The 26006-nt window shown below is 36.0% G+C and overlaps 1 protein-coding gene across 7 annotated transcripts in view; it reads left to right on the forward strand.

Annotated features, from left to right (window-relative positions):
- Positions 1 to 26006, forward strand: part of LOC123864577 (protein sickie) — a 286107-nt gene that overhangs the window by 20689 nt on the left and 239412 nt on the right. For 4 of the 7 annotated variants that reach the window (XM_045905125.1, XM_045905126.1, XM_045905128.1 and 1 more), the window contains exon 1: positions 15604 to 16942. The exons of 1 other annotated variant lie outside the window; for it this stretch is intronic. In XM_045905125.1, coding sequence (XP_045761081.1) covers positions 15626 to 16942 — 1317 coding nt within the window. In that variant the 5' untranslated portion in view covers positions 15604 to 15625. Of the gene's footprint in view, positions 1 to 15603; positions 16943 to 26006 lie in introns of those variants that run through there. 2 more of the 7 variants (XM_045905130.1, XM_045905131.1) reach the window with 1 other exon arrangement.

Below are 26006 nucleotides of genomic sequence, written 5' to 3' on the forward strand. Positions count from 1 at the left end.
TGCCGTAAACTATGGATCTATAACCTGTCAATGACAACAAGTTACTTAGCAGTGGCTTATCGACATATTATTACAGATTTAGATTGATTTGATAGTATTGATTTGAGCCGGAGCTTCCATCATCTTTGTAGGGTTCCGTACCTCAAAAGGAAAAAGTAGCTTATGGGAACACTTTGTTGTCTGTCTGTCTGTCAGTCTGCCCATTTGTCCGTCTGTCTGTCGTGTCTGTCGAGAAAACCTTTTTCAGCATACATAAAACACTTGGCAAGGCAAACCAAATAAGTTTTAAATATTATTATGAATTCCCGAATTGACCCAGCTGGCATTAATTAATGTAGGTAAGTTCGAATAGAAGGGCAGGAATACTTACAATATTTTTCCTCGCAAAAGTTTACCGTCACATCTCTATTAGTCATCCGTGTTTTCCAAGTTCTTATTATTTCGTTTAGTATTAGATAGTTACTGCGAATATTAGTTCGTATATGTATATAAAAAAAGATAGAGTGTGACAATCGTAATCATAGATTTTGAAGTGCCATTCTATGATCCTGATAGCTTAGGACCTAGCAATGCTTGCTCCACGTCCGTACGTACGTTGAGATATTATATAACATCGGGAGGACAGACATAAGTCAGAGCTACGACTGCGCCACGTCTCCGGTCTCTCCACTCTCGTGATGTCGAACCACCGCAATTAATAAAATGAATCTATCTGTTCAATCTAACACTGAAATTCATAGTCAAGATATGGGCTTCTTTACAGGAAGATTCAAACGACACATAAGTGTTATATTTAACCTATATGCAATGCATTAAGGTTATGTATGAAACATGTCATCTGAATCGCCCTCTAAATAAAGAAGCCTCTAACTTGCATAAGAATTCCAGTGTTAGTGACGTTGTTATTTGTTAAAAAGTGTGTGATTTTTTTAGACATTTACAATAGTGCCTCATTGATATATTGCTTAAGTTACTTACGTGGTATTAACGTATTACAGACAGATTAATTTCGGCTGTTAAACTGCACCTAAATAGATATGAGTATGTTTGCATCTTAAACAAACAGAGGGTACTCAGACGATCACTCAGTTTCGGTACTCAGTAGGTATAATAAACACGTCTGAACCCGTCCAAGATATTGATTTACCATCAAGGAGAGACCAGTTAATTTTTAACGACAGCTCAGCTCCCTAATTCCCTACGATTATATCAACATTAACGCGAAAAATGGGAATATTTGTCATTGATGTGTTCCGACTTGGTTATTGTAACTGAATAATGTATCAATGTTCCTTTTTTGGAAACCTTTTGTTGTTTATGTTGTGTCGGAACTCGGAAGCAATATAAAATGTTAAACTTTGTTCGGCTTATTTATTCGAAACTTTATTTTTAACAAGGCAACCTAGGTAAAGCTTTTAAAAGTAAGTGATAACTGATAACTCAATTCAGACCGATAGTAATGATATTTTCATTCCCTAAAAATAGTGATATTTCATTAAAATTAGTCTGTCCACTACTTTGAGAGAAGTGTTACGGAGAAGTATGGCTATTGTTTTATTAACTGCCGACCCAAAAAGAGGGGTGTTATAAGTTTGACGTGTGTATCTGTGTATCATCTGTGTAGGCATCGTAGCTCCTAGACTAATGAACCTAAGATAAGAAAAAATGTTTTTTTTTTTTAAAGTTCTTGGCTATAATCCAAGAAAATCAGTTCAGCCGTTTGAAAGTTATCAGCTCTTTTCTAGTTACTTTCACTTGTCGGGGGTGCTATAAATTTTCTAATTTAATTTTGTATATTTACCGACAGTTAAAGTTATCCTGAGTAACAGATAAAAAATAAGAATCAATAAAGTAATAAAAGAAGGAAGGAATGAACAGAAAGTGCCAAATAAAGGATTAAAATATATACGGATTTTTATTAATCTCAAACTAGCTATTTTCAAACTATAGATAAAGGCTTTTTTATAAAATCAACTATTTTAACAATCAAGAAATAGTTTCGTTCTGTATTTTATTCCAACCTGCGTATCCATTAGGGAAATCGGCTCATCCGGTGCCGGTTAAAAGTAGTTTTCCGTAGTTCCGGTCCGGCTCGAACGCTACTATAATTTATGGCCTAACGGACACCGGTCACTTCGGATCAGGGTTAATACCTGTTGAGTTACAACCGGGATTAAAGCTACCGGACTGAGTAATTAACTAGTTAGTCATGTCCAGTAATCTTTTGGTGATTCCTTATCTTAGCAACGCTTTACCTGATATACTTACCTATACCTATTATTGAATAATTAAATATTGCAAATAGGGTTCAATACATCAGAGTTGAATACGGAGGTGTAGAAATAGAGTTAGACTAAAGACCAATCAGAGTTTATTGATGACTTTGTGCTATTTGCCTAGAAGCGTGAAATTAGTTTTTTCTATAATATGAATCCCTCCAAAAAAAAAAAAAACTAAGTAACTAGGTGCTTCTAAGAAAGGATTTTTGGTAATTCCACGCCAAAAATGCCGTGGTGGGTCAGCTAGTCAAAAGCGTTTCTAAAGGATCACAATAATTGGTGATAAGACCGCCTTTGCGTACTTTATTTCTCTATTTATTAACATTCAATGGCATTGCAATAAAGATTTCATCTATCTATTTATCTATCTGTCTAGTCAGTCTATGAATTTTTTCGTCTTGTTGGTTTACTTGAGAGGGAAACTTGTGTTCATTTATCGGACCGTCTTTGGCGTGTTGGAACTATTTATCTTGTGTAAGATGGACGACGTGACGGCGCGGCTAATGTATTTGCATTTTGCCAGTGTTAGCAGAATGTGAAAAATAAGCTTCCAAAACTATTGCTTTTATTCCTGAAAAACATATTCAAATACGTATTAACATTTCAGTTTATATACAAAATTTTGGAATAATGTACCTATAGCTTGTAATCGCATCATTTGATAAGGTCAAGGTCAAAAAAGTCTTCCTAAATAATTTACCAAACGATTAGAGTTATGATTGATTAATATTAATTCCAGCCGTAAGAGTCCAAGAATTCAACGATAAAAGGAAGAACTGAAATCTAAAAGTTCAGCTAGTTGATTACGGAAAAGCTGCATTAATCATTGCTACAATCTCAATTGTTATGTTTGACTGTGAATTTTATCCAATAGCGAGAGAGTGTAGGCCAATCAGAGTTAATTGCGATCCTTAAATTGTATCGCAATACAACCTTAGATTTTTATTGAATTGTTATCATCATATTAGGTGCTCGTATCTCATTATCAATATGATCATTATCTTAACAATGTCAACATGTGAACGTTCCAGTGAAAGTTCACATGCAGCAGCAGTCTGCTGGTTATCATAATCCAGCCTCTTCTCGCCACCTTCTCTACATCGGTTCACCCTGGTGAAGCAGATGTTCCAGTCTAAACAGGATACGACATAATATAAGAATCAAAAATCCATGCATCTGATCTCATCTCCATCTTTTACAAGCTTGCAAAAAAGTTTTTTGTAATTCTGTTTGTAAATCATTTATTGTTCTTCTTAGTGAACACTTATTCTACACAGATACAATGATACAGAGATACAAAGATAAGAGTAGATGCCTACAGGCTATAAGTGAAGATGGTAAGCTCAAAAAAAGAAAGCCTACGTCCAGTTTGTTTCAGACGTTTTAAAAAGCTTACAAGGAGTTTATTCGTAGCGCGTTCCAAACAAATATAAGTACTTATACTTAGTTTGGTTCTTCATTTGAAGATCAATCAAAGTCAATGATACTTTGTACACATGGTTTAGAATATTCTACGAGTATCTCCATTCAAATCGATATCTGTGGTTTGTCCGATTTCTGTAAAAATATGTAGCTTCAAAATTACTAGGGCCTAAAATTTCTGAAGAGAATCAAACTACGTTTGTATGGAGAACGTACTAGCGAAAAATCTCTTAAGTGCTATTTAAAACGTCGGGAAAAATCTCAAAATAAAGGAAAATCTTTTTTCGTCCTTCGTCTTTTGCCTTTGATAAATAATTGTTTAATTAATCTTGTAACAGTGCGTATCTTCGTAATCTCATCAGGCAATATTTTCATTATTTCCCCCGAAAGGTTTTCTCCCCGTTTATTATCGCTTAATTTAATCAAAATCTGCTTACGGTTGGCAATTTTCCAGGAAAATTTTCACGCGCAATTTGTAACAATTATTATCCACTGTAATGAGTAGGTATATATATTGTGTAATTATTAATTTCAGATCGATGTTTATTTATTATAATAATATATCGACGTCGATCGTGTATTTCTTCAACATACATATTTATAATATCCGTATTGCTATGTAGGTAGCGAATAAATGGTCCAGAATTTGATTTCCGGTTGAGACAGGAAGTTTTTACCTAAAATATAGGTAAATAAACGGCGTAAGACAGGAAAGCTTTTAGCATAATGACCACCAAACTTCAATTCGAGGGTGACATAAAATGATTTCACTACTTCTGTAAAATATCAAATTGGAAAATCTACCCATGCCAATCCTGTAAAGCACTAACCTCTACCTGCCTCTACTAGTACGCTGGAAATGCGACTGCAGACATGTTTTTGAAGCAACTTGATTTTCGCCATTTGATCGCTGTAGATGATAACAGCATCAGTACATATACCTACTCGGAACTAAATGTTAGTGATAAGACATCTGATAAAAGTGACAACACGGAGACCGTTTAACACCAAACTAATACGCTCAGTGGGGAGGTTCGAATTGGCACCAAAAATAGCTGTTATTTGGTATGGCACAGTGGCTCTTCCAGCGTACTTGTGTAGGTCTTTTTCGGTGCTATGAAGGGTTACATATTCCTAAATTAAAATTCCGCCAACATTTCCATATCACATCTAAACAAACATAGCACAAATGTCACTAATGTTATTAATCCGTCCAATTCCCTCTGCGTTTTAATAACACAACGAGGCACTATTAATTAATTCTGCACCGCTGATTCTACAACATAGTTTGACACGGTCCTATGCTAGTACAAAAACGCCCTCCCGTTGTACTTTTTCCGTTTTACCATGTAGTCATTAAGGGAATGATCCGGTGGCTTGAACGGATAACTTATGGTCGGCCTGGAATCTGCATATAAATAGGAATGAGGTTCATATCAGAGGGATTACGGGAGGTACTTTCCGGAGGGAAACGTGGCACTGTGCCAGCTATGCAGAGGGCTTGATAAAAGTTTCCTTTTTAAACGACGATGCTAATAAGTTGTATTAAATCGTTTTTGTCTGGGATTGGACTTTTCATAAGGCTTTAAGGACATAAAAGAAAGAAAAATTTCGGGACTTATAGGTTTTTACTTAAAAGTTATTACACGTTTTTGTTATTCCTCATTTCGAATAAACTGACCTTTTACCATGTCTACCTTATAAAGGAAACTTCATTGCAAAATTTCAGGTTTCTAAGTTCAAGGTTTGAGCATTGATGAGTCATTGAGTGAGTTAGGACTATTCCTTTTAAAAGTATTGACTATAATTATTAATTTATGCTATTTAATATACTTGGTATAATAAAAATCGCGGTTTACTCTCAAAAGCTCGAACCATATTTTATCTTTATATTGACAGCGAAACGCTGTATAAGAAAATCCAAATTTCATGTTCAGGTCACGTTAAATATTAAGGTAAGTACGAAATATTGTTACGGGTCTCAGTAAAACAACACGACACATAATAGCGCAACTTCTGAAAGCCCGCTTTTACGACCAGCAAACTATGTACAGTGTATATGTACTTATATAAATAAGTTAACCTGTTCAAAGTGTATGTTAGAGTACCTGCCTACATAAAGAGCATATTTCAGTGTTTGGCTATTTCAGGAATGCAACGAAAGACTGATAGTTAAACTATGCTATTTACCCGGATTCGCACTCTCAGGAATACTTCTCCCGGAGGCCTTTTGTGTGATTCTTGACAAGGGGAGTTCATTTTTAATGTTATTCAGTTGGTCTCGTTTGGTTCTGACCAAAAAACGGAAACTGTGGAACGCACCAAACTCAAAGGCAATCTATTATCTTCATATTGCCTCAGTGGCCTAAACGCTAAGTGTGACGAGGGCGCCCTGCTTTCGCCTCGTGTAGCGTGTGAATATGGAGAGTTTTTAGATAGCAGTTAAGAGTTAACTCTGGGTTTAATTTTCAATGCGCATGTGAGTTATACAACATTTTCCAATGTTAATATATTTTTTAAGCAATAATAACATCAAATGTCCACCAGTAGCACCATTACCTTCAATATGGGGTTATTCAAGAGGCGGATCAACAAATTCTTGAAAGGCTAACAACGCGTTGGCGGTTCCTCTCGTGCTTAGCCGCCATCGGGTAAAAAAGGCAACTAACCCTAGTGAAAGTCTTGTAAGATACGAGTATTTTTACATTGATAAAATCTTCCGTCTCTACGTATGTTGTAACAATAATAATTGTGTACCTAATGGAACAAACGGGCCGGGAGAAAAAATAATTACGGCTAGGGCGGTTTCGAGTAAAGATTTTCACGCCTTGCTCTTTCGCTGTTTCACCGCTGGTGTTTTAATTTTGTTTCGAATAAATAAGGGTACGTAGCTATTAAAATATGAAACTGTAACAGAGCAGCTAAGAAACTAATATTGGTGATATTACCTAATAAATATTTAACACACTTGCTGACTCGCCCCAGTTTCGCTCGGGTAGAATTGCTGAATACTTGGGGATGGAATTACTAAAATTCCTGAGTCATGTATTTTTTCATTTTGAACTGAAAGCCCAAACGCCAATTTTTCATGGATATAGCTTGAAAAATGATAGATTTTTGTACAAACTTTCGTCCCTAATTTAACTCATTGAGAGATGGTGTTTCCTAAAATCTTTTCTTAGTGAGTGTCTACGTCATAAATTACTCTACTGTAAAAAATTTAAAAGATAATAATCAGCGAGATAAATTATTTTTGATCTATAACACTTGAAAATATCATGTTTTATTAAACCACTAGGTTCTCATTGTGTGTTTGACGTATATACGTAATCTACAAGTGTAAATTAAAAATTTTCAACACCCGCGACAAGTGAAGGTTACAGTAACTAGAAAAGAGCTTATAACTTTCAAACGGCTGAACCGATTTTCTTGGACTATTCCGCGCCTACGATCCAAAGTATCTGAGTTTTCCAAAACATCATTTTCAAATAAATAATTATGTATAACTAGGCAACGTCCATCTTGACAGCTTGACATTTGCCAATTGACCCTTGAATATTATGAACCTAAGGGTTATCTAACCTTCTTTTCTACAAGAAAACTAGAAAAGAGCTGATAACTTTTAAACGGCTGAACCAATTTTTTTGGATTATAGCTAAGAACACTCTCGATCAAGCCACCTTTCAAACAAAAAAAAATAAATTAAAATCGGTTCATTCGTTTAGGCGCTACGATGCCACAGACAGATACACAGATACACAGATACACAGATACACAGATACACCGATACACAGACACACAGATACACACGTCAAACTTATAACACCCTCTTTTTGGGTCGGGGGTTAAAAAGGGCAATCCCTAACCTTATGGTATGAAAGAAATATATCATCCATCTCTATTCAAATCCAAGTGCGTAGAGCTACACCGTTTTCTTATTACATTATCATATCAAAGGATTATCAAATCTTAGAGGTCTTCACTTTCATCAGAGTGAAAGCGTGAACCCCTCCACAATTAGACCATGATAAATGGATCAGGAAAAATCTCATCTAAATATTTAATCGAAAATTCCCCCACATGCATCCACTTGCATAGGGTAGATGCAAGGGGGATAGTGCAACTGCGAAAAACAACAGATTATGCGGGTTAAGTGATGATGATTGAAGCTGACAAAGATCGGATGATAGTGTGGTCAGTTTTTAATATAGCCATTAATTGGGCAATGATGTCTTGATCCATGATCTCGTCAACCGTTCATCAGTGGAGGCGACAACGGCGACCGCTATTCCACTCTCTTTTTAACCCCCGACCTAAAAAGAGGTTTGTTATAAGCTTGACGTGTGTATCTGTGTATCTGTCTGTGGCATCGAAGCTCCTAAACGAATGAACCGATTTTAATTTAGTTTTTTTTGTTTGAAAGGTGGCTTGATTGATAGTGTTCTTAGCTATAATCCAAGAAAATCGGTTCAGCCGTTTGAAAGTTATTAGAGGTTTTGTGTCGGGGGTTTTTAAATTTTTATTGAAAATATGTTATCTAAATGCCTAGTAGGTACCTATAGGTAAAACAAATTTTTGCAGTTATTTGTGCAATGTGATTTTTTTATCATATCATTTTCTGGTTAGTTCAAGATTTGTAAAAGATTGATTTTCCCATGATTTTTCCTTCATCCTATTTCTGTGGAACGAAGAATGTTCCGTGTAAAGTAAGAATTGTATCTGCAAATGGTACAAAATAGGAATGCAATCATGAAAAAAGAAACAGTAATTAATACTTGCCTGTAACAATTGTTCTAAGCGCTACAAAGTCACCTTTAACATTTATTTTCAAGTTCGTTACATCACGGGGCGCATATGTGCAAGTTTGTAGGTACTTTGTACTAAGACAAGTGCATTCAGCGCTGGAATGCGGTGGGGTGGCGCCCCTTCTAACCGATGCAAATATTTCTTTCCGACAAAATATTTCAGTGTTAATGCCACGCTAAAATGCCGCACAATACCGCCCTATGTTACATTGGGCATTGGGTTTTATTAGTTCCTTTTATTGACCGCGAAAAGGGCATCGGATTATTTATTTGTGTGTTTTGTTAATATTAGTCTTCTCATAGTTATGAATTCGTTTTTTTAACCCCCGCCCCAAAAAGAGGGGTGTTATAAGTTTGACTATGTATCTGTGTATTTGTCTGTGGCATCGTAGCTCCTAAACTAATGAACCGATTCTAATTTAGTTTTTTTTTGTTTGAAAGGTGGCTTGATCGAGAGTGTTATTAGCTATAATCCAAGAAAATTGATTCGGCCGTTTGAAAGTTATCAGCTCTTTTCTAGTTACTGTAACCTTCGCTTGTCGGGGGTGTTATAAATTTGTAATTTACACTTGTGTTAATATTAGTCTACTCAAAGTTATTAATTCGCTTTTTTGTTTAATACTTATCACTACCGATAGCATTACATTCACTACCTATATTATAAATGCGAAAGTGGGTTTGTTCGTTGGTTTGTTGGTTTGCCATTCAAGCCCGTCGCAACGGAGCAACTGATCGACGTGATTTTTTGCATGGGTATAGTTGAAGACCTTGAGAGTCACATATTCTGCTTTGAATCCCGTAAAATCAAAGAGTTCTCACTGGATTTTTAAAAATCTACCACTATCAGCTAGCTAGTTTTAATGATGTTACAAATAAAATGGCACTAAAAAGCTGCAGTGCAAGCTGGTCCTTTTAATTTTCACTAAATACAATTTATTATAAAATTTCCCCACTCCGCAGTAAGTTTGGTCCTGAATAATTTTCTAATTCAGACTCTAAACCGTGGGTTTTATTACCTCTCGGTTTCCCTAACGCCAAATTACGTAAACTTCGCCTTCCTGACCTATTTAGGTGGATATAGCTGTTGTAAACTCGGTTTCTTAAAATGTTGTCTCTTTCTAGTTCCAAATTAAGGATAAAGACAAAAGATATTTTGCAAGAAGTACGAGGGAAGTCTCACATAGACTGGATTTAACTAAAAACCATGTATTTTCAGGAACGACTTTACTGATTTTTGTACCATAATTTATAACTTTGACAGCTTCCTTTCTTAAAAGGTTATCTAGTAATATTGGCAAATCCATTTATTTATTCCATTACTAGTTAGCCTTTGCTGCGGTGGTAAGTCTACGATGGAAATGCGCTAACTTGGAAGAGATTTAGCTGTTTTAGCAAACCCATAATATCATACCCCTTCTCGGTTTCTACGTAGCATCGTACCACACTAAATTGCTTGGCGGCACGGCCTTGCAGTAAGGTGGTAACTAGCGTCAGCCGAAGAATATAGGACATTCAGGATTAGGTAATTTCAAAGAATTTACAAGGGATTTTTAAAAACCGAAATACATGCGGATGAAATCGCTGAATCATCATCATCGCCAACCCATCGCCGCGCCGGTTCACTACTGTTGAGATTAAGTTGTACTTTTATGTGCAACGTCCCCATCCTGTTCCTTTAAGGGTGTATTCGCAATGGGTCGCAGGGCGCCTCTAAATCACTTAAGAAAGCCGGGAGACGCAGTTACAGTTTCTGTTTTTGCTCACCGGGGCACTGGGGCGTGACGGTAAGGTATCCCTATCTATACTTTAGTTTTACTTAGACTGAGATCTATAGGACGTACTTTGACTTTGCTCAGAATTAACTTCAGTTGAAACGAAACGGTTTTATGTCTACAGTATAGCGCTGTCTCGTTTTAACAGTGTCTTAAGTCTAAGCAAAGTCAAAATGCGCTCTGTAGAATATCTGAACCTAAGTTTGTTTGGAAGATATACAAATATTTAGCAGAAACCTTTTTGGAGACACGCGCTAAGCGATGCGATTTACCCGGCGCTTTAGACCATTGGAAGTTGGATTTTTTATTCTTACCATGACTTCATTGTCATTTCGCGGTAACAAGGTCGTATGGGCCGCGTATTCATAGTGCGCCTCTCTTTCAGCGAGAAGCTGTTTTTTTTTTTAATTCAGATACAAGTTAGCCCTTGACTGCAATCTCACCTAGTGGTAAGTGATGATGCAGTCTATGCCGGTATGGCAGTTTTTCATTAAACCCATATACTCCTTTGGTTTTTACACGGCATCGTACTGGAACGCCAAATCCTTGGCGGCACGGCATTGCCAATAGGGTGATAAATAGCCACGGCCGAAGCCTCCCAGGCTTGTTCACTTTTAAGTAAACTAAGAAAACCAAAGTATCTATTCCTATTATTGCCTTATATTATAATCTATCAAAGTCTAATTTTTTGAGTTAGTACAATAAGAAACCAGGTTTTTTTTATATAGGTATACTTTAATCGTCGAATTAGGCTATTCCATTTGAAGCTGGTAACATTCAGCATTAAACAAACAAACAGATAAAAATCACACAGAGATGGCATCAATTGTATTTCATCAAGCAAACTTTCGAACTTTACCCAAGAACTATATGCAGCCACCGACAAATCCCCTGGTTCAACAGTCAAAGAACTACAATCTAAAGTTCAATCGAAAACTTGAACGGGGAAATCGAACACGTACTGTTGACTAGAAAAGTATTCTTTCCTAGTCAACAGTACGTGGCTATACTACTTGTGGTTAAACTCTAAAGTCATCTCATCTTATAACTCTATCACCGGTATCTACCCGGTTATACCCGAATACATGAAGTGGTAGTCTATCGTAGTGTCTAAATGAGTTTAGGAAGTGTAATATTTGTGTGTTTGTCAGTTTCCTGATATAGTCAACTTATTACAAGTTTAATATAATTTTCCTAGGGCTCTCAAATTATCGACGGAAACCCTTTAAATACAAAATTGCAAGTAAAGTTAGCATTAACAGTTAACACCCTCCATCGCGGAAGTTATTTATTGCCCCTACTTTTCGGGTAATTAGGTTACCTACAGCGGCGGGCACACTCGGGGCTAATTTGTCAAAATCTCTTACCAACTTCGTCTGAAGTCCACTTAGTTGCTTATTAGTTTTGCTGGTAAAGTCGTTATGAAGTGCTTTGTAATCAAATTCAATATTAAAATAATAATAATTTAATTTTTGGTATGTAGAATTATTAGGTTCTCTTTTTGTACTTTAAACGAAAAATAGTCAAATTAAACTTTTAAAAAAAGCACATGCGGATACTGAGTACAGTACGTGCTAATTTTAAGAGGGCTCTCTCCGTCACTCGTTTCCACTCGTTTCATACAATCGTAGTTCCAATTTCATTCGAATACTAAGCAACCTAAGTCCATGAAATTTTGCAGACATATTCTAGAAACTAATATTTATGTCTGTGGTTTTCCAGATTTCTGTTAAAATATTTGGTTTCAAAGTTACGCGGTCTTAAAAATTTTCATACAAACCTTGGAGCCCCTGTAATTTTAAAACTACATATTTTTAGAAAAATCTAAAACACCACAGACATAGATATTAGTTTCTAGAATATGTCTGCAAAATTTCATGGACTTTGGTTGCTTAACATTCAAATGAAATTGGAACTACGATTGTATGAAACGAGTGGAAACGAGTGACGGAGAGAGCCCTGTTAATGCTCTGCTGGATTATATTTCAAAAGTATTATTTTAAACTAGCTGATGCCCGCAGCTTCGCCCGCGTGGATTTAGGTTTCTAAAAATCCCGTGGGAACTTTTGATTTCCCAGGACAAAAGTAGCCTATCCGTAATAGCCCGTCCCCGGGATACAACGTGTTTCTGTATCACGTAAAAACATTTAATCGGGTGATCCTTTAAAACTCACGAGGGACCACCAGGATTTAGGAATGCAATTCCTTATAGCATCAGTGCTGAGGAGTTAGGTCCTCGAGGTCAACGACAAAGTATTTACTTGGTATAGATGCAAAGTACAATGTTTTCTTCGCAGTTGCCAGTCTTAGAAGAGGCCGCACGTCTCTATACAATACCTTCAATATCAGTCATCAATTTATAACCGACAGTTTCTAAATCAGTTTCGGTGGTCAGATGCCCTGCAGCATCAGGATTGAGGAGTTGGAATCCAATTTTTTTATGGAACAATGTTGCAAAATTCCTCTATCGATAAAAAAAATTACGCAAATCGGTTCAGAAATCTCGGAGCTTTCGGTGTACATAAGAAGAAAAACACAACTCCTTTTTTGAAAGTCAGTTAAAAAAGTAGCCTATGTTACTCCCTGGTCAATCTTCTACTTGTCTGTGAAAATCCCGTCAAAATCGGCCCAGTCGTTCCGAAGATTAGCCCGTTCAAACAGACAGACAGACAAAAATTTTAAAAACGTGTGATTCATGATACTGTTTAAATAACCATTTGAGATTAATATGAGGTAGTTATTTCGAAATCACAGACAGACACTACAATTTTATTTATTAGTAAATCTAGATTAGTATAGATATAGATACTCAAAGGTATATAAAAATGTAGAGTTTATTTAATGTAAAAAAATAATTTTGTTGTATAACAAAATAAATAATCACACTAATATTATAAAGGCGAAAGTTTGTATGTGTGTGTGTGTGTGTGTGTGTGTGTGTGTGTGTGTGTGTGTGTGTGTGTGTGTGTGTGTGTGTGTGTGTGTATGTTTGTTACTCCTTCACGCAAAAACTACTGGACGGATTTGGCTGAAATTCGGAGTGTAGATAGATAATATTCTGGATTAGCACATAGGCTACTTTTATCCCGGAAAACCAAAGAGTTCCCACGGGATTTTGAAAAACCTAAATCCACGCGGACGAAGTCGCGGGCGTCAGCTAGTAATTAAATAAAAAATAAAATAATGGATTTTTATTGGGAACATTTCAGTCCACCGTAAAATGTTGAGCTATTGACATTATTGACAGTCAGATAGACAATTTTTTTAAAAATTGGTGGTGGGATTTGATTACGGGCGCGGCGGTATAAGCTAACAGGCAGAATCATTCAACTAAATTAGTCCTACCTACCTACGTATAGAAGGGCTATATACTACTTCATATTATTATTATTCGTAGGCAGCTTCAAACAAAAAAATCGTGTTTTCAACCGCGACGCGTTGCCAGCTGAGTCCATCCCGCCTTGTGCTGCATTAAGTTCGTTAGGTAGAATGCATAGTGTAAATACCTAACCAGTTATTTGGAAATCAAAACCAGACATTTTTCTTGTATTCCTAGACTAAGAAATACTTACTGTAGTAGAAACTGCTAGCCATTCTAATTAAAATTAACTGCTTCCAGCCACCTTAACAGGGCTCTCTCCGTCACTCGCTTCATACAATCGTAGTTCCAATTTCATTTGAATATTAAGTAACCAAAGTCCATGAAATTTTGCAGACATATTCTAGAAACTAATATGTGTCTGTGGTGTTTTAGATTTTTCTAAAAATATGTAGTTTTAAAATTACAGGGGCTCAAAGATTTCTATGTAAATTTTTAAGACCGCGTAACTTTGAAACCGAATATTTTAACAGAAATCTGGAAAACCACAGACATAGATATTAGTTTCTAGAATATGTCTGCAAAATTTCATGGACTTTGGTTGCTTAATATTCAAATGAAATTGGAACTACGTTTGTATGAAGCGAGTGACGGAGGACCCCTCTTAATAAGCGCGCTAGCTCGAGATATATTATAATCGGTAAATAACCGTATTCTTGGTTCCATTAATAAATCTTATACATATAAAGTTCCAACTTCCGAAAGACTTGCTTATATATTTTTTAAACAAAGCATTTGTAGGCATATATTCATTCAATTTTGTACCGTAGTAAATTTATAGTAAGCGGCATCGTTTAGTTGCAGTTAGTCGGGAAGTCTGCTGATTACGACATACGTGTACGTAGGTACGTGTGCGACTGTACGTGTGTCTGCAATGCAATGTAAAACTGCCTTCCGGTCTCGACGATGTCTCCTAGTTCCATTTAGGTCCTTTTATGTCTGTTAAAAAGTAAGTACCTAAGCTTCCTCTAACTGTTTGATGATTAAGTAAGTTTCATGATATTAGGTAAAATGGGATAAATAACCGAACCCTATATTTTATCACTAAGACGATGCATACAACGCGTCGTCTGCGTGAATTTAAGTTTTTCAAAATTTCTGTCAGAACCCTTTGATGTTCAGTGACAAGTGTAAATTAAAAATTTATAACACCCCCGACAAGTGAAGGTTACAGTAATTAAAAAAGAGCTGATAACTTTCAAACGGCTAAACCGATTTTCTTGGATTATAGCTAAGAACACTCTCGATCAAGCAACCTTTCAAGCAAAAAAAACCAAATTAAAAACGGTTCATTAGTTTAGGAGCTACGATACCACAGACAGATACGCAGATACACAGATACACACGTCAAACTTATAACACCTTTCTTTTTGGGTCGGGGGTTAGTATGTCCTACTTCGAGATGCCGCTAAAATTGGTTAAGCGGATACAGATGGGCTGTGAAAAGGTAACAAGACAGCCAGAGAGGCAGACGCGCTCGCATTTAAAATATTAGTATGGATTAATTAAGATAAATGCTAAACGATTGTTATTTTTAATAAATAAGCTTGGAAATAAGGTTGGTCGTAAGTTTTTAAGGAAACGTTTCAGTATTTTGACGTAATTTCATAAAATCGCTTAGCCGTAACGTTAACAATCATAAAAACTTTCGATTTGTTGACTGTAGTTGATCGTGAAGTTAGTTAAAATTATCATTTACACGACGCATCCGCGCATTGCATAAAGCAACATAAAGCACCTATAGAAGGTATGTCCCATGTGGTATTTACGTCAAGTTCGTAATTAGATAACAATCGAGTCGGGCGGCGTGTTCGTGTTCGATTCCACTAATGGCTACTATGTAACAAAACCGCTATCTCTGACCAATCTAGTGTTCACCAACACCGTGCGCTATTTCAACGTTACACCACTCTCTTAGCTCTAGGTAATTTACATTAATAAGTGATATAACAATGCAAGAGGCCAATAATGACTAGCCCGAGACGATCTAAAAAGAGTGGCCAGTGTGTTTTACAACACTTAGACTGGGATTCTCCATCTGCCGCAACCGGAACTGTCAAGAGAAGATCTTCTTGTCCGGAAAATTCATCGAAGAAAACCACAAAAAAGGACGAAGGCATATTTGAAGTTCAAACACCGTCGGACTCAGGAAGTGGCACATCCAGAAGTTTCGATGAAAATGATAAGTCTGATTCCCTCATAGAAGTAGAAGAAAGAATATCTTGTATTATAAATGAAAATAGATCATCCCAAAGTAATTCTGAAGCAAGTGATGTGGACATCATCATCGATAGTATTTTGGAAAATCCAATTAACGAGGAAATATTGGCTCATAATGAGTTATTTGGTGGTAATCGAAGTAAAACTTTTATCAAATCGCCTAATCCTTTATTAGATAGGAAAAATGTACATGCTGAAGATGTAACTAAAAATGCAAAAGAAAAAAGACTAAGCACACCAGTGCCCATTAAAAAGCTCAATAAGTCTTTTGACTTTTCAAAGACCAACAAAACCTCAAAAGTAGATAAATTACATGATAAATCTAGCGTTCTTCCTGTTTATAAAAGCACAGTACATGAATGCGCCATAGACTTAAGTGGCAATAGCCAAAAGAAAAAGAACTCAAAATTAAAATTACCGTTTTCTCCTGCAAAGGCCATGGATAAACCAAAGACATTTTTTCAAAGTAAAAATAGTTCACAAGAATGCAAACCATCACCTTTATTGTCATCTCCAGTTAGAAGAACTATTTCTAATGAGTATGTGCGTTTAAAATTTACAAACGACACAGTTATAAGGCGAACTATCGATGGGAAATCTGTACAAAAGATAACTCCTAAGATACAATCAATAATACCTGAAAGTCCAATAGACAATGAAGACCCGTTTCTTAATCTAAGTCCAAACAAAAAATATACTGTAACCGTTAATAATAAAGTGAGATGCGATAAAGATAATTATGTTATATTCGATCCAAAGACTGGATTTAAGTCCGATGAAGCATCTAAACAATCGCGAATTCATTCCAAATCTGGCGAAAAATCGAAAATTCCTCAGAAATCACCAGTCGGTGAAAAGTCTTTAGTTACAAAAAAACCTGTGAGTGTTAGTGACACAGATAGTGGAATTTTGTCCCCCAACTCTCCAGGTGAAACTAGTGGAAAAGTGTCTACATATTACGTGAATGCTGCTGTGTTTAGTGAAACAGCAAAAAAATGCGCATCGGATTTGGACATCAAAATCGTCGATCCAGCGATTGCGAAGAAGGCTACCGAACAAATAAAGGTCAGTTTTAACTTTTAAAGATATACTTAATATAAAATAATTTATTTTAAGTAGATGAGTACATCATCATGGACCACATGCGTTACTTACCACTAGGCCCCATTTGCAGAGTGTATTCCAAGCGCTCTTTCTAATCAGCTGAAATTCAGCTGATTAGAAAGTTAAAAAGAGTTATATTTACTATCAAAATTGTTAGTAAATATTCACAGGGTATTTACTAACAATTTATACGTAGCTGTATTGAATGGATGAGTTGATCTTGCCCATATTTTGTTTCCACTCAATCCAATTAGTACCTAAATAATAAGTTCCTAAGTGGGCGCGGTATTCCCACTACATCACAATATGGGGTTATTCACAGAGTGGACCAACGAATTCCTGATAGGCCGGCAACGCATTGGTAGTTCCTCTGATGCTGCAAATGTTCGCGGGCAGCGATAATCACTTAACATTAGGTGACCCGTGTTTGTTTGCTTGCTATTTATATTTTAAAAAAAATCGGTTTAGTTGTTATCTGAAAATACGCTTCAATTTTACAATTATTCTACAGCTATGTCTGTGATTCTATTTTGCAAAAATGTCCCCTGTATGGTTTATGTTACCGTCAATCTGTATAGTCTTTTTTATATTGTATAGAATACCTTGGCATTCTTGGCATTCATATCAAAACCGGCAAGAACCAGAAGACGCGGGTTCGATTCCTGACGGTTTCGCAATTTCTAAATAAATAAATGTATTTAAAATTATTTAGAAATTTCCTTGAAGTGTAGGTAATAACACTATCATAAAAATTATACAATACTTACAATATTCAGGAAATGTAGATTTTTATTTTTATTTTTTAATCATCTTCATGAACCCCGTGACCATCATTATAATTTTTATTTATTTATTATTCACTAATTCTACGCTACAGTTACATTTCATACATTTGCTAGGAACATCTACGAATTGTATGGAATGCCTAGGAAATGTATGAAACGATAAACAATAGATTTTTACTTATAATTTATACTTTGCCAAAACAAACCCGGTATTTCATGGAATGGCTAGGTATCCTATATTCAAATTCAAATTCAAAATTCAAATTACTTTTATTCAATTAAACTTTTACAAGTGCTTTTGAATCGTCAAAATAATCTACCACTGGTTCGGAATGCTGTTCCTACCGAGAAGAACCAGCAAGAAACTCGGCGGTTGCTCTTTTCAAATGTACAATTTACAATAATATGCCATACTGTATACAAGCAATTGCAGCGCCGTGTATTGCTGGAGCGCATCAAATCCAAGCTTTTTTGTCATTTACATAATCTTCGATTGTATAATAAGCTTTTTTCAGGAGCATACTTTTAATAGATTTTTTAAACTTGTGTAAAGGCAAGTCTAAAATTGATTGTGGAATTTTATTATAAAATATTACACTCATTCCCACAAACGATTTTCCAACTTTCCTGAGGCGGAGCGTATAGAATTACTAAATTACACACACTGCCGGTAACATGCTTCTTTGTTCTATTGAATCAAGTTATCTACTAACGCCATCTATTTGCAAGTAGCAGAATATTCTTGGAAACTGGAAAACATCAACGTGTCGTCGACATCAAGTGTCGTCGTCTTAACAACGCAGTTTAGCTATTCGCAGCTAGATGTCGCTCTTCGCAAATAAGTTTCTGATTTGGCCATGCTTTGGAGCTTTATAATTGCCCTTCATTTGTTAACGCTTCCCGTTTCACATATCGCTGTACGGTTTACACTAGGCACATTATTCGGGAGCAATCGTGCAGTTAATTTCCAAATGGGCCCATTTAGCGCAAATAACGAACGGTAGGCGCGTGCTGTAGACTCGCTTTTGTAATTATCATGGTTGCGTATGTTATGCTTGTAATTACAACGTCACCAGCCTACATATTATACTTTTAAAAAATAAACGTTTTGAGTTTTGGTGATACGCATTCATTAATCCTGACAAACACGCGTCAGAATTTTTGTAAAAGTCTTTCTTTTTCTACAGGGAACTAGCTTATTCCCGCGACTTCATCCGCGTGGACTATACAAATTTAAAATCCCTATTTTACCCCCTTAGTAGAATTTTCAAAAATCCTTTCTAAGCGGATGTTTACTTCATAACAACTATCTGCATGCCATATCAGCCCGATCCATCTAGTAGTTTGAGCTGTGCGTTGATAGATCAGTCAGTTAGTCAGCTTTTACTTTTACAATATAATATGTATATATAGTCAAAGTCCATCTATTTATACGGCTCTGCGTAGTAACATGGACTCTGCGATGAGCAGACCGCAAACGCAAAGATGCGTTTGGGTTGTGATGCTGGAGGAAAAATGCTTAAAATACCTTTAGAACCAACACCTAAAGCAGCTGAAAATTACCACCAGGCTATCGGCCATGCCTACGTTGAACCTTGGAATATTTCGGACACATTGCCTGCAGAAATCCAGACAATCTGGAGAAATTATTGGTAACCGGCAAAGTAGAAGGAAAAAGACCAAGAGGACGAAGCCCTGAGCGTTGGGCCGGTTAAATTAGCACCACACTGGGCACATCTGTCCACAATCTCTGCACCATGCCACAGACAGGTCAAGATGGCGCAACATCCTAAAGGAGAAGATATTCCGTGGAAAACATCACGATTTTCAGGAGTGAGGTTGACGAATAAAGAGTATTTATATTTTCGTCGAGTGAAGGCACGGACAGTCGCTTGTTAGAAGTAGAAATTGTTTCATTCAAATAAACTTTTAGAAGTGCATTTCAATCGTTAAGTGAATCTACCACTGCACTGACTGGTTCGAAATACCTTTGATACTGAGAATTATTATTGTAGTATTGGGTTTAATGTACTAGTAGATTCTTGGGCGTTTCGACGCAAATCGAATTCAGTGCAAGGCGATGAGAATGTTCCTCCTTGATTACTGAGAGTGCACGACAGGAATACTTGATGTTCCGACACGTGGTACTTCAGTGCATTGGTATTCTACTTCAAAATATCGTGTCTTGTATGTTCGCACCTATAGGAATGTCTGTAGACACAATGGGCGATATTACCATGACATTAATAAACGATTATTTTAAATAGACACGGATTAAATCATTGAAGGAGAGCTAACTCCAAATCTGAATACTTTGAGTTCGTTGGTGAAAATAACGAACGACGAAATGTGATAGAACCATAGACCTACGATTTTTCGCTACGGATAGAACACAAAAAAAAAAACATTTGAGAAATTAGAAATAGCAGATACCTACATAGGTAAAATATGATTTTCGTTAACTTGTGATGATCAGTGACGCTAAAAATTGTTTTGTTTAATCAAAGTCGAATATAGGCAAAAGTACACAGTGGAGGCCCTTATACTCTACTAATTTTTCTGATAAAACGATTTTTTGAAAATTACAAATCCACGATTTTTCTAGAACAAAACGATCGTTTACTCAAAAATAATCTATTTTACGTAAAGGTAATAATTAGAGGTTTTTAATTAATAGTAGGTATTCTATTAATACTTTTTTAATTAATTTTACAACAAGTTAGAATAAGTTCAAGTAATATTGTTCACACCACAATCCACAGGTTAAAGTGTTAGCTTTGAGCGAAACACTCGACGTACCGGGTCGGAAAGGATCTCCTGAGAACCTTTCATGTAAATGAGTAAACGTTTTCATTCAGTTTCCAACGAATTGTAAACTAATTCACCATTCACCGTATTAACGAGATAATGGGGCAATATAATAACAATATTAGGATTATTTTACATCTCTAGTTTGTGTTTGTGCTTCACGCGATAACTTCTGAATAACTTGTCATAGTATACTTAATACAGTTTGAAAACATAACATCAAGATTACATACCTACTTATTAGACTGTTCGATATTGAGTTAAATAGATATTGAATAGGGTCAGGCCTAAATCGCGGATGTAGCTCACGGCAAAAGCAAATTCAAATTTAAAATATGAAGACACTTACTTATTTTTATTTCGATGGATAGACAAAATAACCTAAAAGAAAAGCGGCAAGTACTGGCCACTTACTTTTTTTTTTTTTGATAAACTAGTCACACTTAACTATCATAAAAGTACGATATTAGAACGAATGATAATGAATAAACTGTAATTTAGTACTGACGAACTAATATCAAACTAACGGATATACAAAAACATTTACACCTTTATAGCGTAGTGTAAATATAATATGTACCTACCTACCCTACGAGGCACGTTGGGGTGTAAACTCTTCACTGAATCTTGAAATTCAGAAGGACCGTTTAAGAGTCCTCAAGAATGGAAAATGTAATTTAACATTTTCGAGGGTGTAACGGGTGAAACGTTTATACTAATGTTATTATACATATAGTAGAATGTTGGAAGGTGTTTCTATTAAAAACAAAGTAACAGGATGCCATAGAAAATAGAGAAAAAACGAGGTAAGTTTTATTGAGGAAGGTTGCCTTTTCAGCAAGAAAGTATGAAGATGCGTAGGGAGGAAGGAACGTGTGTAAAAGTGATCAATGGGATCACTTTGTTTTGAAATCTTAGGTAGAATCATTATCATCAACCGATCCACTGATAGACATAGGTATCATGTAAGGACTTCCACAGGCCATGGTCTTGCGTCCGCTTGAATCCACCGGCTCTCTGCGATCTTGATGTCCGTCTATTTACTCGTTGGCTACGTTGCGCTTTTTGTGTGGTCGCGAATACTCTGGAACCCTGAAATAGTTAAAAAATAACTGATTCGAATAGTGACTTTCACAGACATCCTTTACGCACCCTGGAAATGTAGAAATGAGACAAATTGTTCCACTTACGTAAGAGAAGTAGCACAATTAATTAAATATCTATAGTACATAATGTAATAGATGCTAGCATCTCTCCATCTGTCTGTCTGTCTGTCTGATAAGCGGTTTATCCTAGAAAAATAAAGAGTTCACGCGATATTTTTAAAAATCTAAATCTACGTTGATAAAGTCACGGGCATTTAACAATTTCAAGAGATTTTTAAAAATATTTCACTTTGAAAAGCGTTTGAAGTAAAACCAGAGGACCCGGGGGCCATTGCTACGCGGCTCACGCGCGGACGTCCGTAACCTGATTACGTCGCTGCAGGCTTGTTAGCGAGAGCTGATTGAGACTTAGAACTGAACTAACTTAAATCAAGCTTGATGTTAGTAAAGTTTTTTCCAAAAGTTTATACTGTTTAAAAATTTTGCGTAAAGGCTATAAAAGCGAATTCTATTAAATCAAGAAGACCCGAACAAATCAGTGGTAGATTCATTTGATTCAAAAGCGCTCGAAAAAGGAAAACGCATGTTATGCTTTTTCGAGCGCTTTATTTGTATCTTTGCTTCTTAATTTTTGACAGCACGGTCAGCTCGATAAAAAATAATAAGATAGAAGATACTAATACTATCTAAATTAAATGATGAATTTTTATATAACGAATGTCGTGAATTTTGTGATGGATACGAAAATAGGTTCATTTTGATAACTACATTTATTACTAGAAAATCAAAGTTTCTATGGAATGTTTAAAAACCTAAATGTACGCGAAGTGTACCTATTCAGAGTACCTCCATTTAAACGTAGTTTTAGTTCGATCAAACTCAATGTAATTTTGAAGATATATTCTAAGTATACAAATCAATAATGTGTCGGGTTTCCCCAAAAACATGCGCCTAGTTTCAACATTGTCTTAACAAGCTACTAATACAAAGGCGCTGCCTGAGATAATATTTTTAACTAGACTCTTTACAGAAACATACTGCGAGTAAATAATAAAATATATTGTATGTAATGTTGTTAAAATGTAACTTGTGTGACTAGATAGAGTGAAAACCAAAAGAGACCGCGGGGTTCGTCCTCCATCACTCACGTACAGGGTCCGTAATCTAATTACAAGAATGTAGTTGTTACCGGATGAGACCAGGCATTTCAACTAGTATAACTTTTTAGAGGAAAATCAGCAAATGCTCACATGACGTCTTATAGCTGTATTGTGTTGTATGTAACATTAGTCGACCCGGTTGGGTTTGCCTTTAACTATAATAAAAAATAAAATTCTAAACATATATAATAGAAGTTTATTTCAAGTAACAAAGACTCATAATTTATAATGATACTCGTAAAAATACACAAAATTAAACAAAACTTAATATGTGATAACCACTACATACTATATGGTCTCTACATCAGCTGAAACTTTGCAACAGAAATCGAGCTGGCTGGCTATCACACTCACGACTCTGTTGGCGCTGGCTGCATCCGGCGCACCAGGGAGGCACATAAATGCAAAGAAACAGTGTATTCTGGCGTCAGCAAACATCGCTTCAGGGAACAGGGCAGTCCCATCAAAGCCCTAGAAGCATATTGCACGCGAAGGGCACGGGTATGCCTTTTGCGTAAAGTATGACGAATGAATGGATAAATTCTAAACAGTGGTCATAGATTTTATTTCCCGACAGATCTACAGCAACGTTGTCGTCGTGCTACGCAGTACGCTCTACGCCTATAGTTTCCTTATAACAAAAGTCTTATTGTAACGCCACACTTTGTCTGTCAGCAGCTGGGTGATTGACTAACTCAGTGTCTAACACTGGATGATAGACACCAAGCTCATTTGATACTGATTGGCTCTACATTGCTGCTTTGTTGAGTGTCATTAAAATATTTTTTCGTAGGAAACCATCAATAGATTAAAAATAAATATCAAATGAGTTCGATGGCTATCATTCAGTGTTATAGACACAGAGTTAACGAATCAGCAGACAGGTCTTAAGAGTTATCTACTCCGAACACGTACCAAACGTGTATTAGTATCAACGGTACCTAAGATTTGCCGAGCGCAACCATTTGTGCTATGTATAACTATGCGGCTGAAAGGAATTGAGAATTAGTTCTGAAAAAGGAAATAGTCGTCTACAAAATTTAAAACCTGATCGGGTCGGGCTTTGGCGTTCCTGAACCGATTACGTGCCGCGAGTGTAAACTAATCACACGTCGTCTTCTTGGATTCTTCCAGGATTATTAGACGAGACAGAAAAAATCGAGTTAAACGTTTTCTTTCAAACACAAAATCTTTAGGTAGCAATGGTATTGGGTAAGATTGTGCGTCGCCTTTGTGCTTAAAAAGATATGTTATAATCATATTACATGGCGTACTTAAATAAAAAGGTATGTTACCATCATATTATATGGCGTAAAGGTATAATTCGTACTCGGTGATGAGTAAAACCAAAGATAAAAACGCATGAAAGTAGAAGAGTACAAGCTCTCTGCCTAGGTTTGTCCTAGGTTTAGGTCTTCTCTTGAGATATGTAGAATGTAGGTATCTTATAGTGTCTGTCTTTTTTACATGTAATGTTATTATCATTGATTAGTATGGATTATAAAGATAAAAGTTAAATCCAAAGCACTTTATTATAAAACCGTTAGATAAAACAAATATTATGGTAAAACTACCCTATCATATTGCAGTCTATCTCAATGGGACTATTGCCAAATTTTATGCCATAATTTGTGGTTAGCATGACAATTTGGCAACGCAATTAAGTGATAACTGCACGACACTTTCAATAAATCGTTTAATCTAGCGGCCGATGATTGATTTCCAACGCTGTTTGTTTTGTCATGAATCGAGAGGCTGATCATTTGTACTGCATAATTTGTTTCTGTTCTGTTTTTAACCCCCGACTCAAAAAGAGGGATGTTATAAGTTTGACGTGTGTATTTGTGTATCTGTCTGTGGCATCGTAGCTCCTAAACTAATAAACTAATGAACCGATTTTAATTTAGTTTTTTTTTTGTTTGAAAGGTGGCTTGATGGAGAGTGTTCTTAGCTATAATCCAAGAAAATCGGTTCAGCCGTTTGAAAGTTATCAGCTCTTTTCTGGTTACTGTAACCTTTACTTGTCGGGGGTGTTATAAATTTTTAATTTACACTTGTATAAACTATTGACTGTAGCTCTAGTTTTCTGGGATAGTGGTATCAGTCGTCACTTGACGGCCACTAAATAGCGTCAAATGACGTCACTGAAACGCTGTCTTAAAAAAAGATGACATGTCTATTCTAAAGATGGTATCAATAACGCGTTCTATAGGAAAAATTAAAACGTCTATTAAAACGAGATGACGTGCATCTCGTTTTAATAGACGTTTTAATAATGTCGTTTTACGCCATATAGTGGCCGCGATATGACGGCACCGCTATCACGTGTCATGACGCACAAATAATGTAAGCTGCCTGTACTATTTATTTTTTGGTCTATGGCATCATCAAGCTCCTTCCGGCAAAATCTTGGACCCTAAGAGCTTATTTCTCAATGAAGCAAGGGTGCATCCGCTTTGTAGGCACCCCACCGAGTTGAAGGCACCACCTAACTACCCTCAAAACGTATTGAAATTACCAAAAAAGTTAGTAAAGCCATAGGAGAGTCCTGTTGAAATGATGCTAAAACATAATATGTACCTATCTCTTTTTAAATTATGTTGATCAAAAAAATGAAGAGTTGAATTTCCAAATATATATTTTTTAATTTAGAAAAACCCAGCTAAAGAGATGTCGAATGAGTAGAATCCCATCTAGATACTACAGATTTATATCACAGACTAACCCACAGAACTTTAACTTGAAAGTTACTTTAAAACTCAGACCAAATGCACTAATCTCGGATATTTTATGTCATTATTTAAAAATCGGTTTATTAAGAATAAGGAGAAAAATATTACAAAAAAATGTGGCAAGTAAACAGTCAAGACTGATTTCTGATTCGAGCTCAAAATAAATCAAAGCTTGAGGTGAATATAGAAAGACCTTTGGGGTGGTAGTTAATAATGTATTAGGGTTACTTTGCGTATTTGTAAAGGGAGAGAGCAGAGACACCTCATACTTTATTAAACTTAGAAAAATATGTGACTGCCAGTCAATTTAATCTCTTAGGCCCCGTATTAATGTACCTACCTACCTACTTGCTGGATTTGTTATTTAAAGGCCACAAGCGACCGCAAGAGCCAAAAGAGCAGCTAGAGACACATTTTTCAGTACTAAAAATGCG

This window comes from Maniola jurtina, chromosome 4 (assembly GCF_905333055.1).
Source record: "Maniola jurtina chromosome 4, ilManJurt1.1, whole genome shotgun sequence".
NCBI lineage: Eukaryota > Metazoa > Arthropoda > Insecta > Lepidoptera > Nymphalidae > Maniola > Maniola jurtina.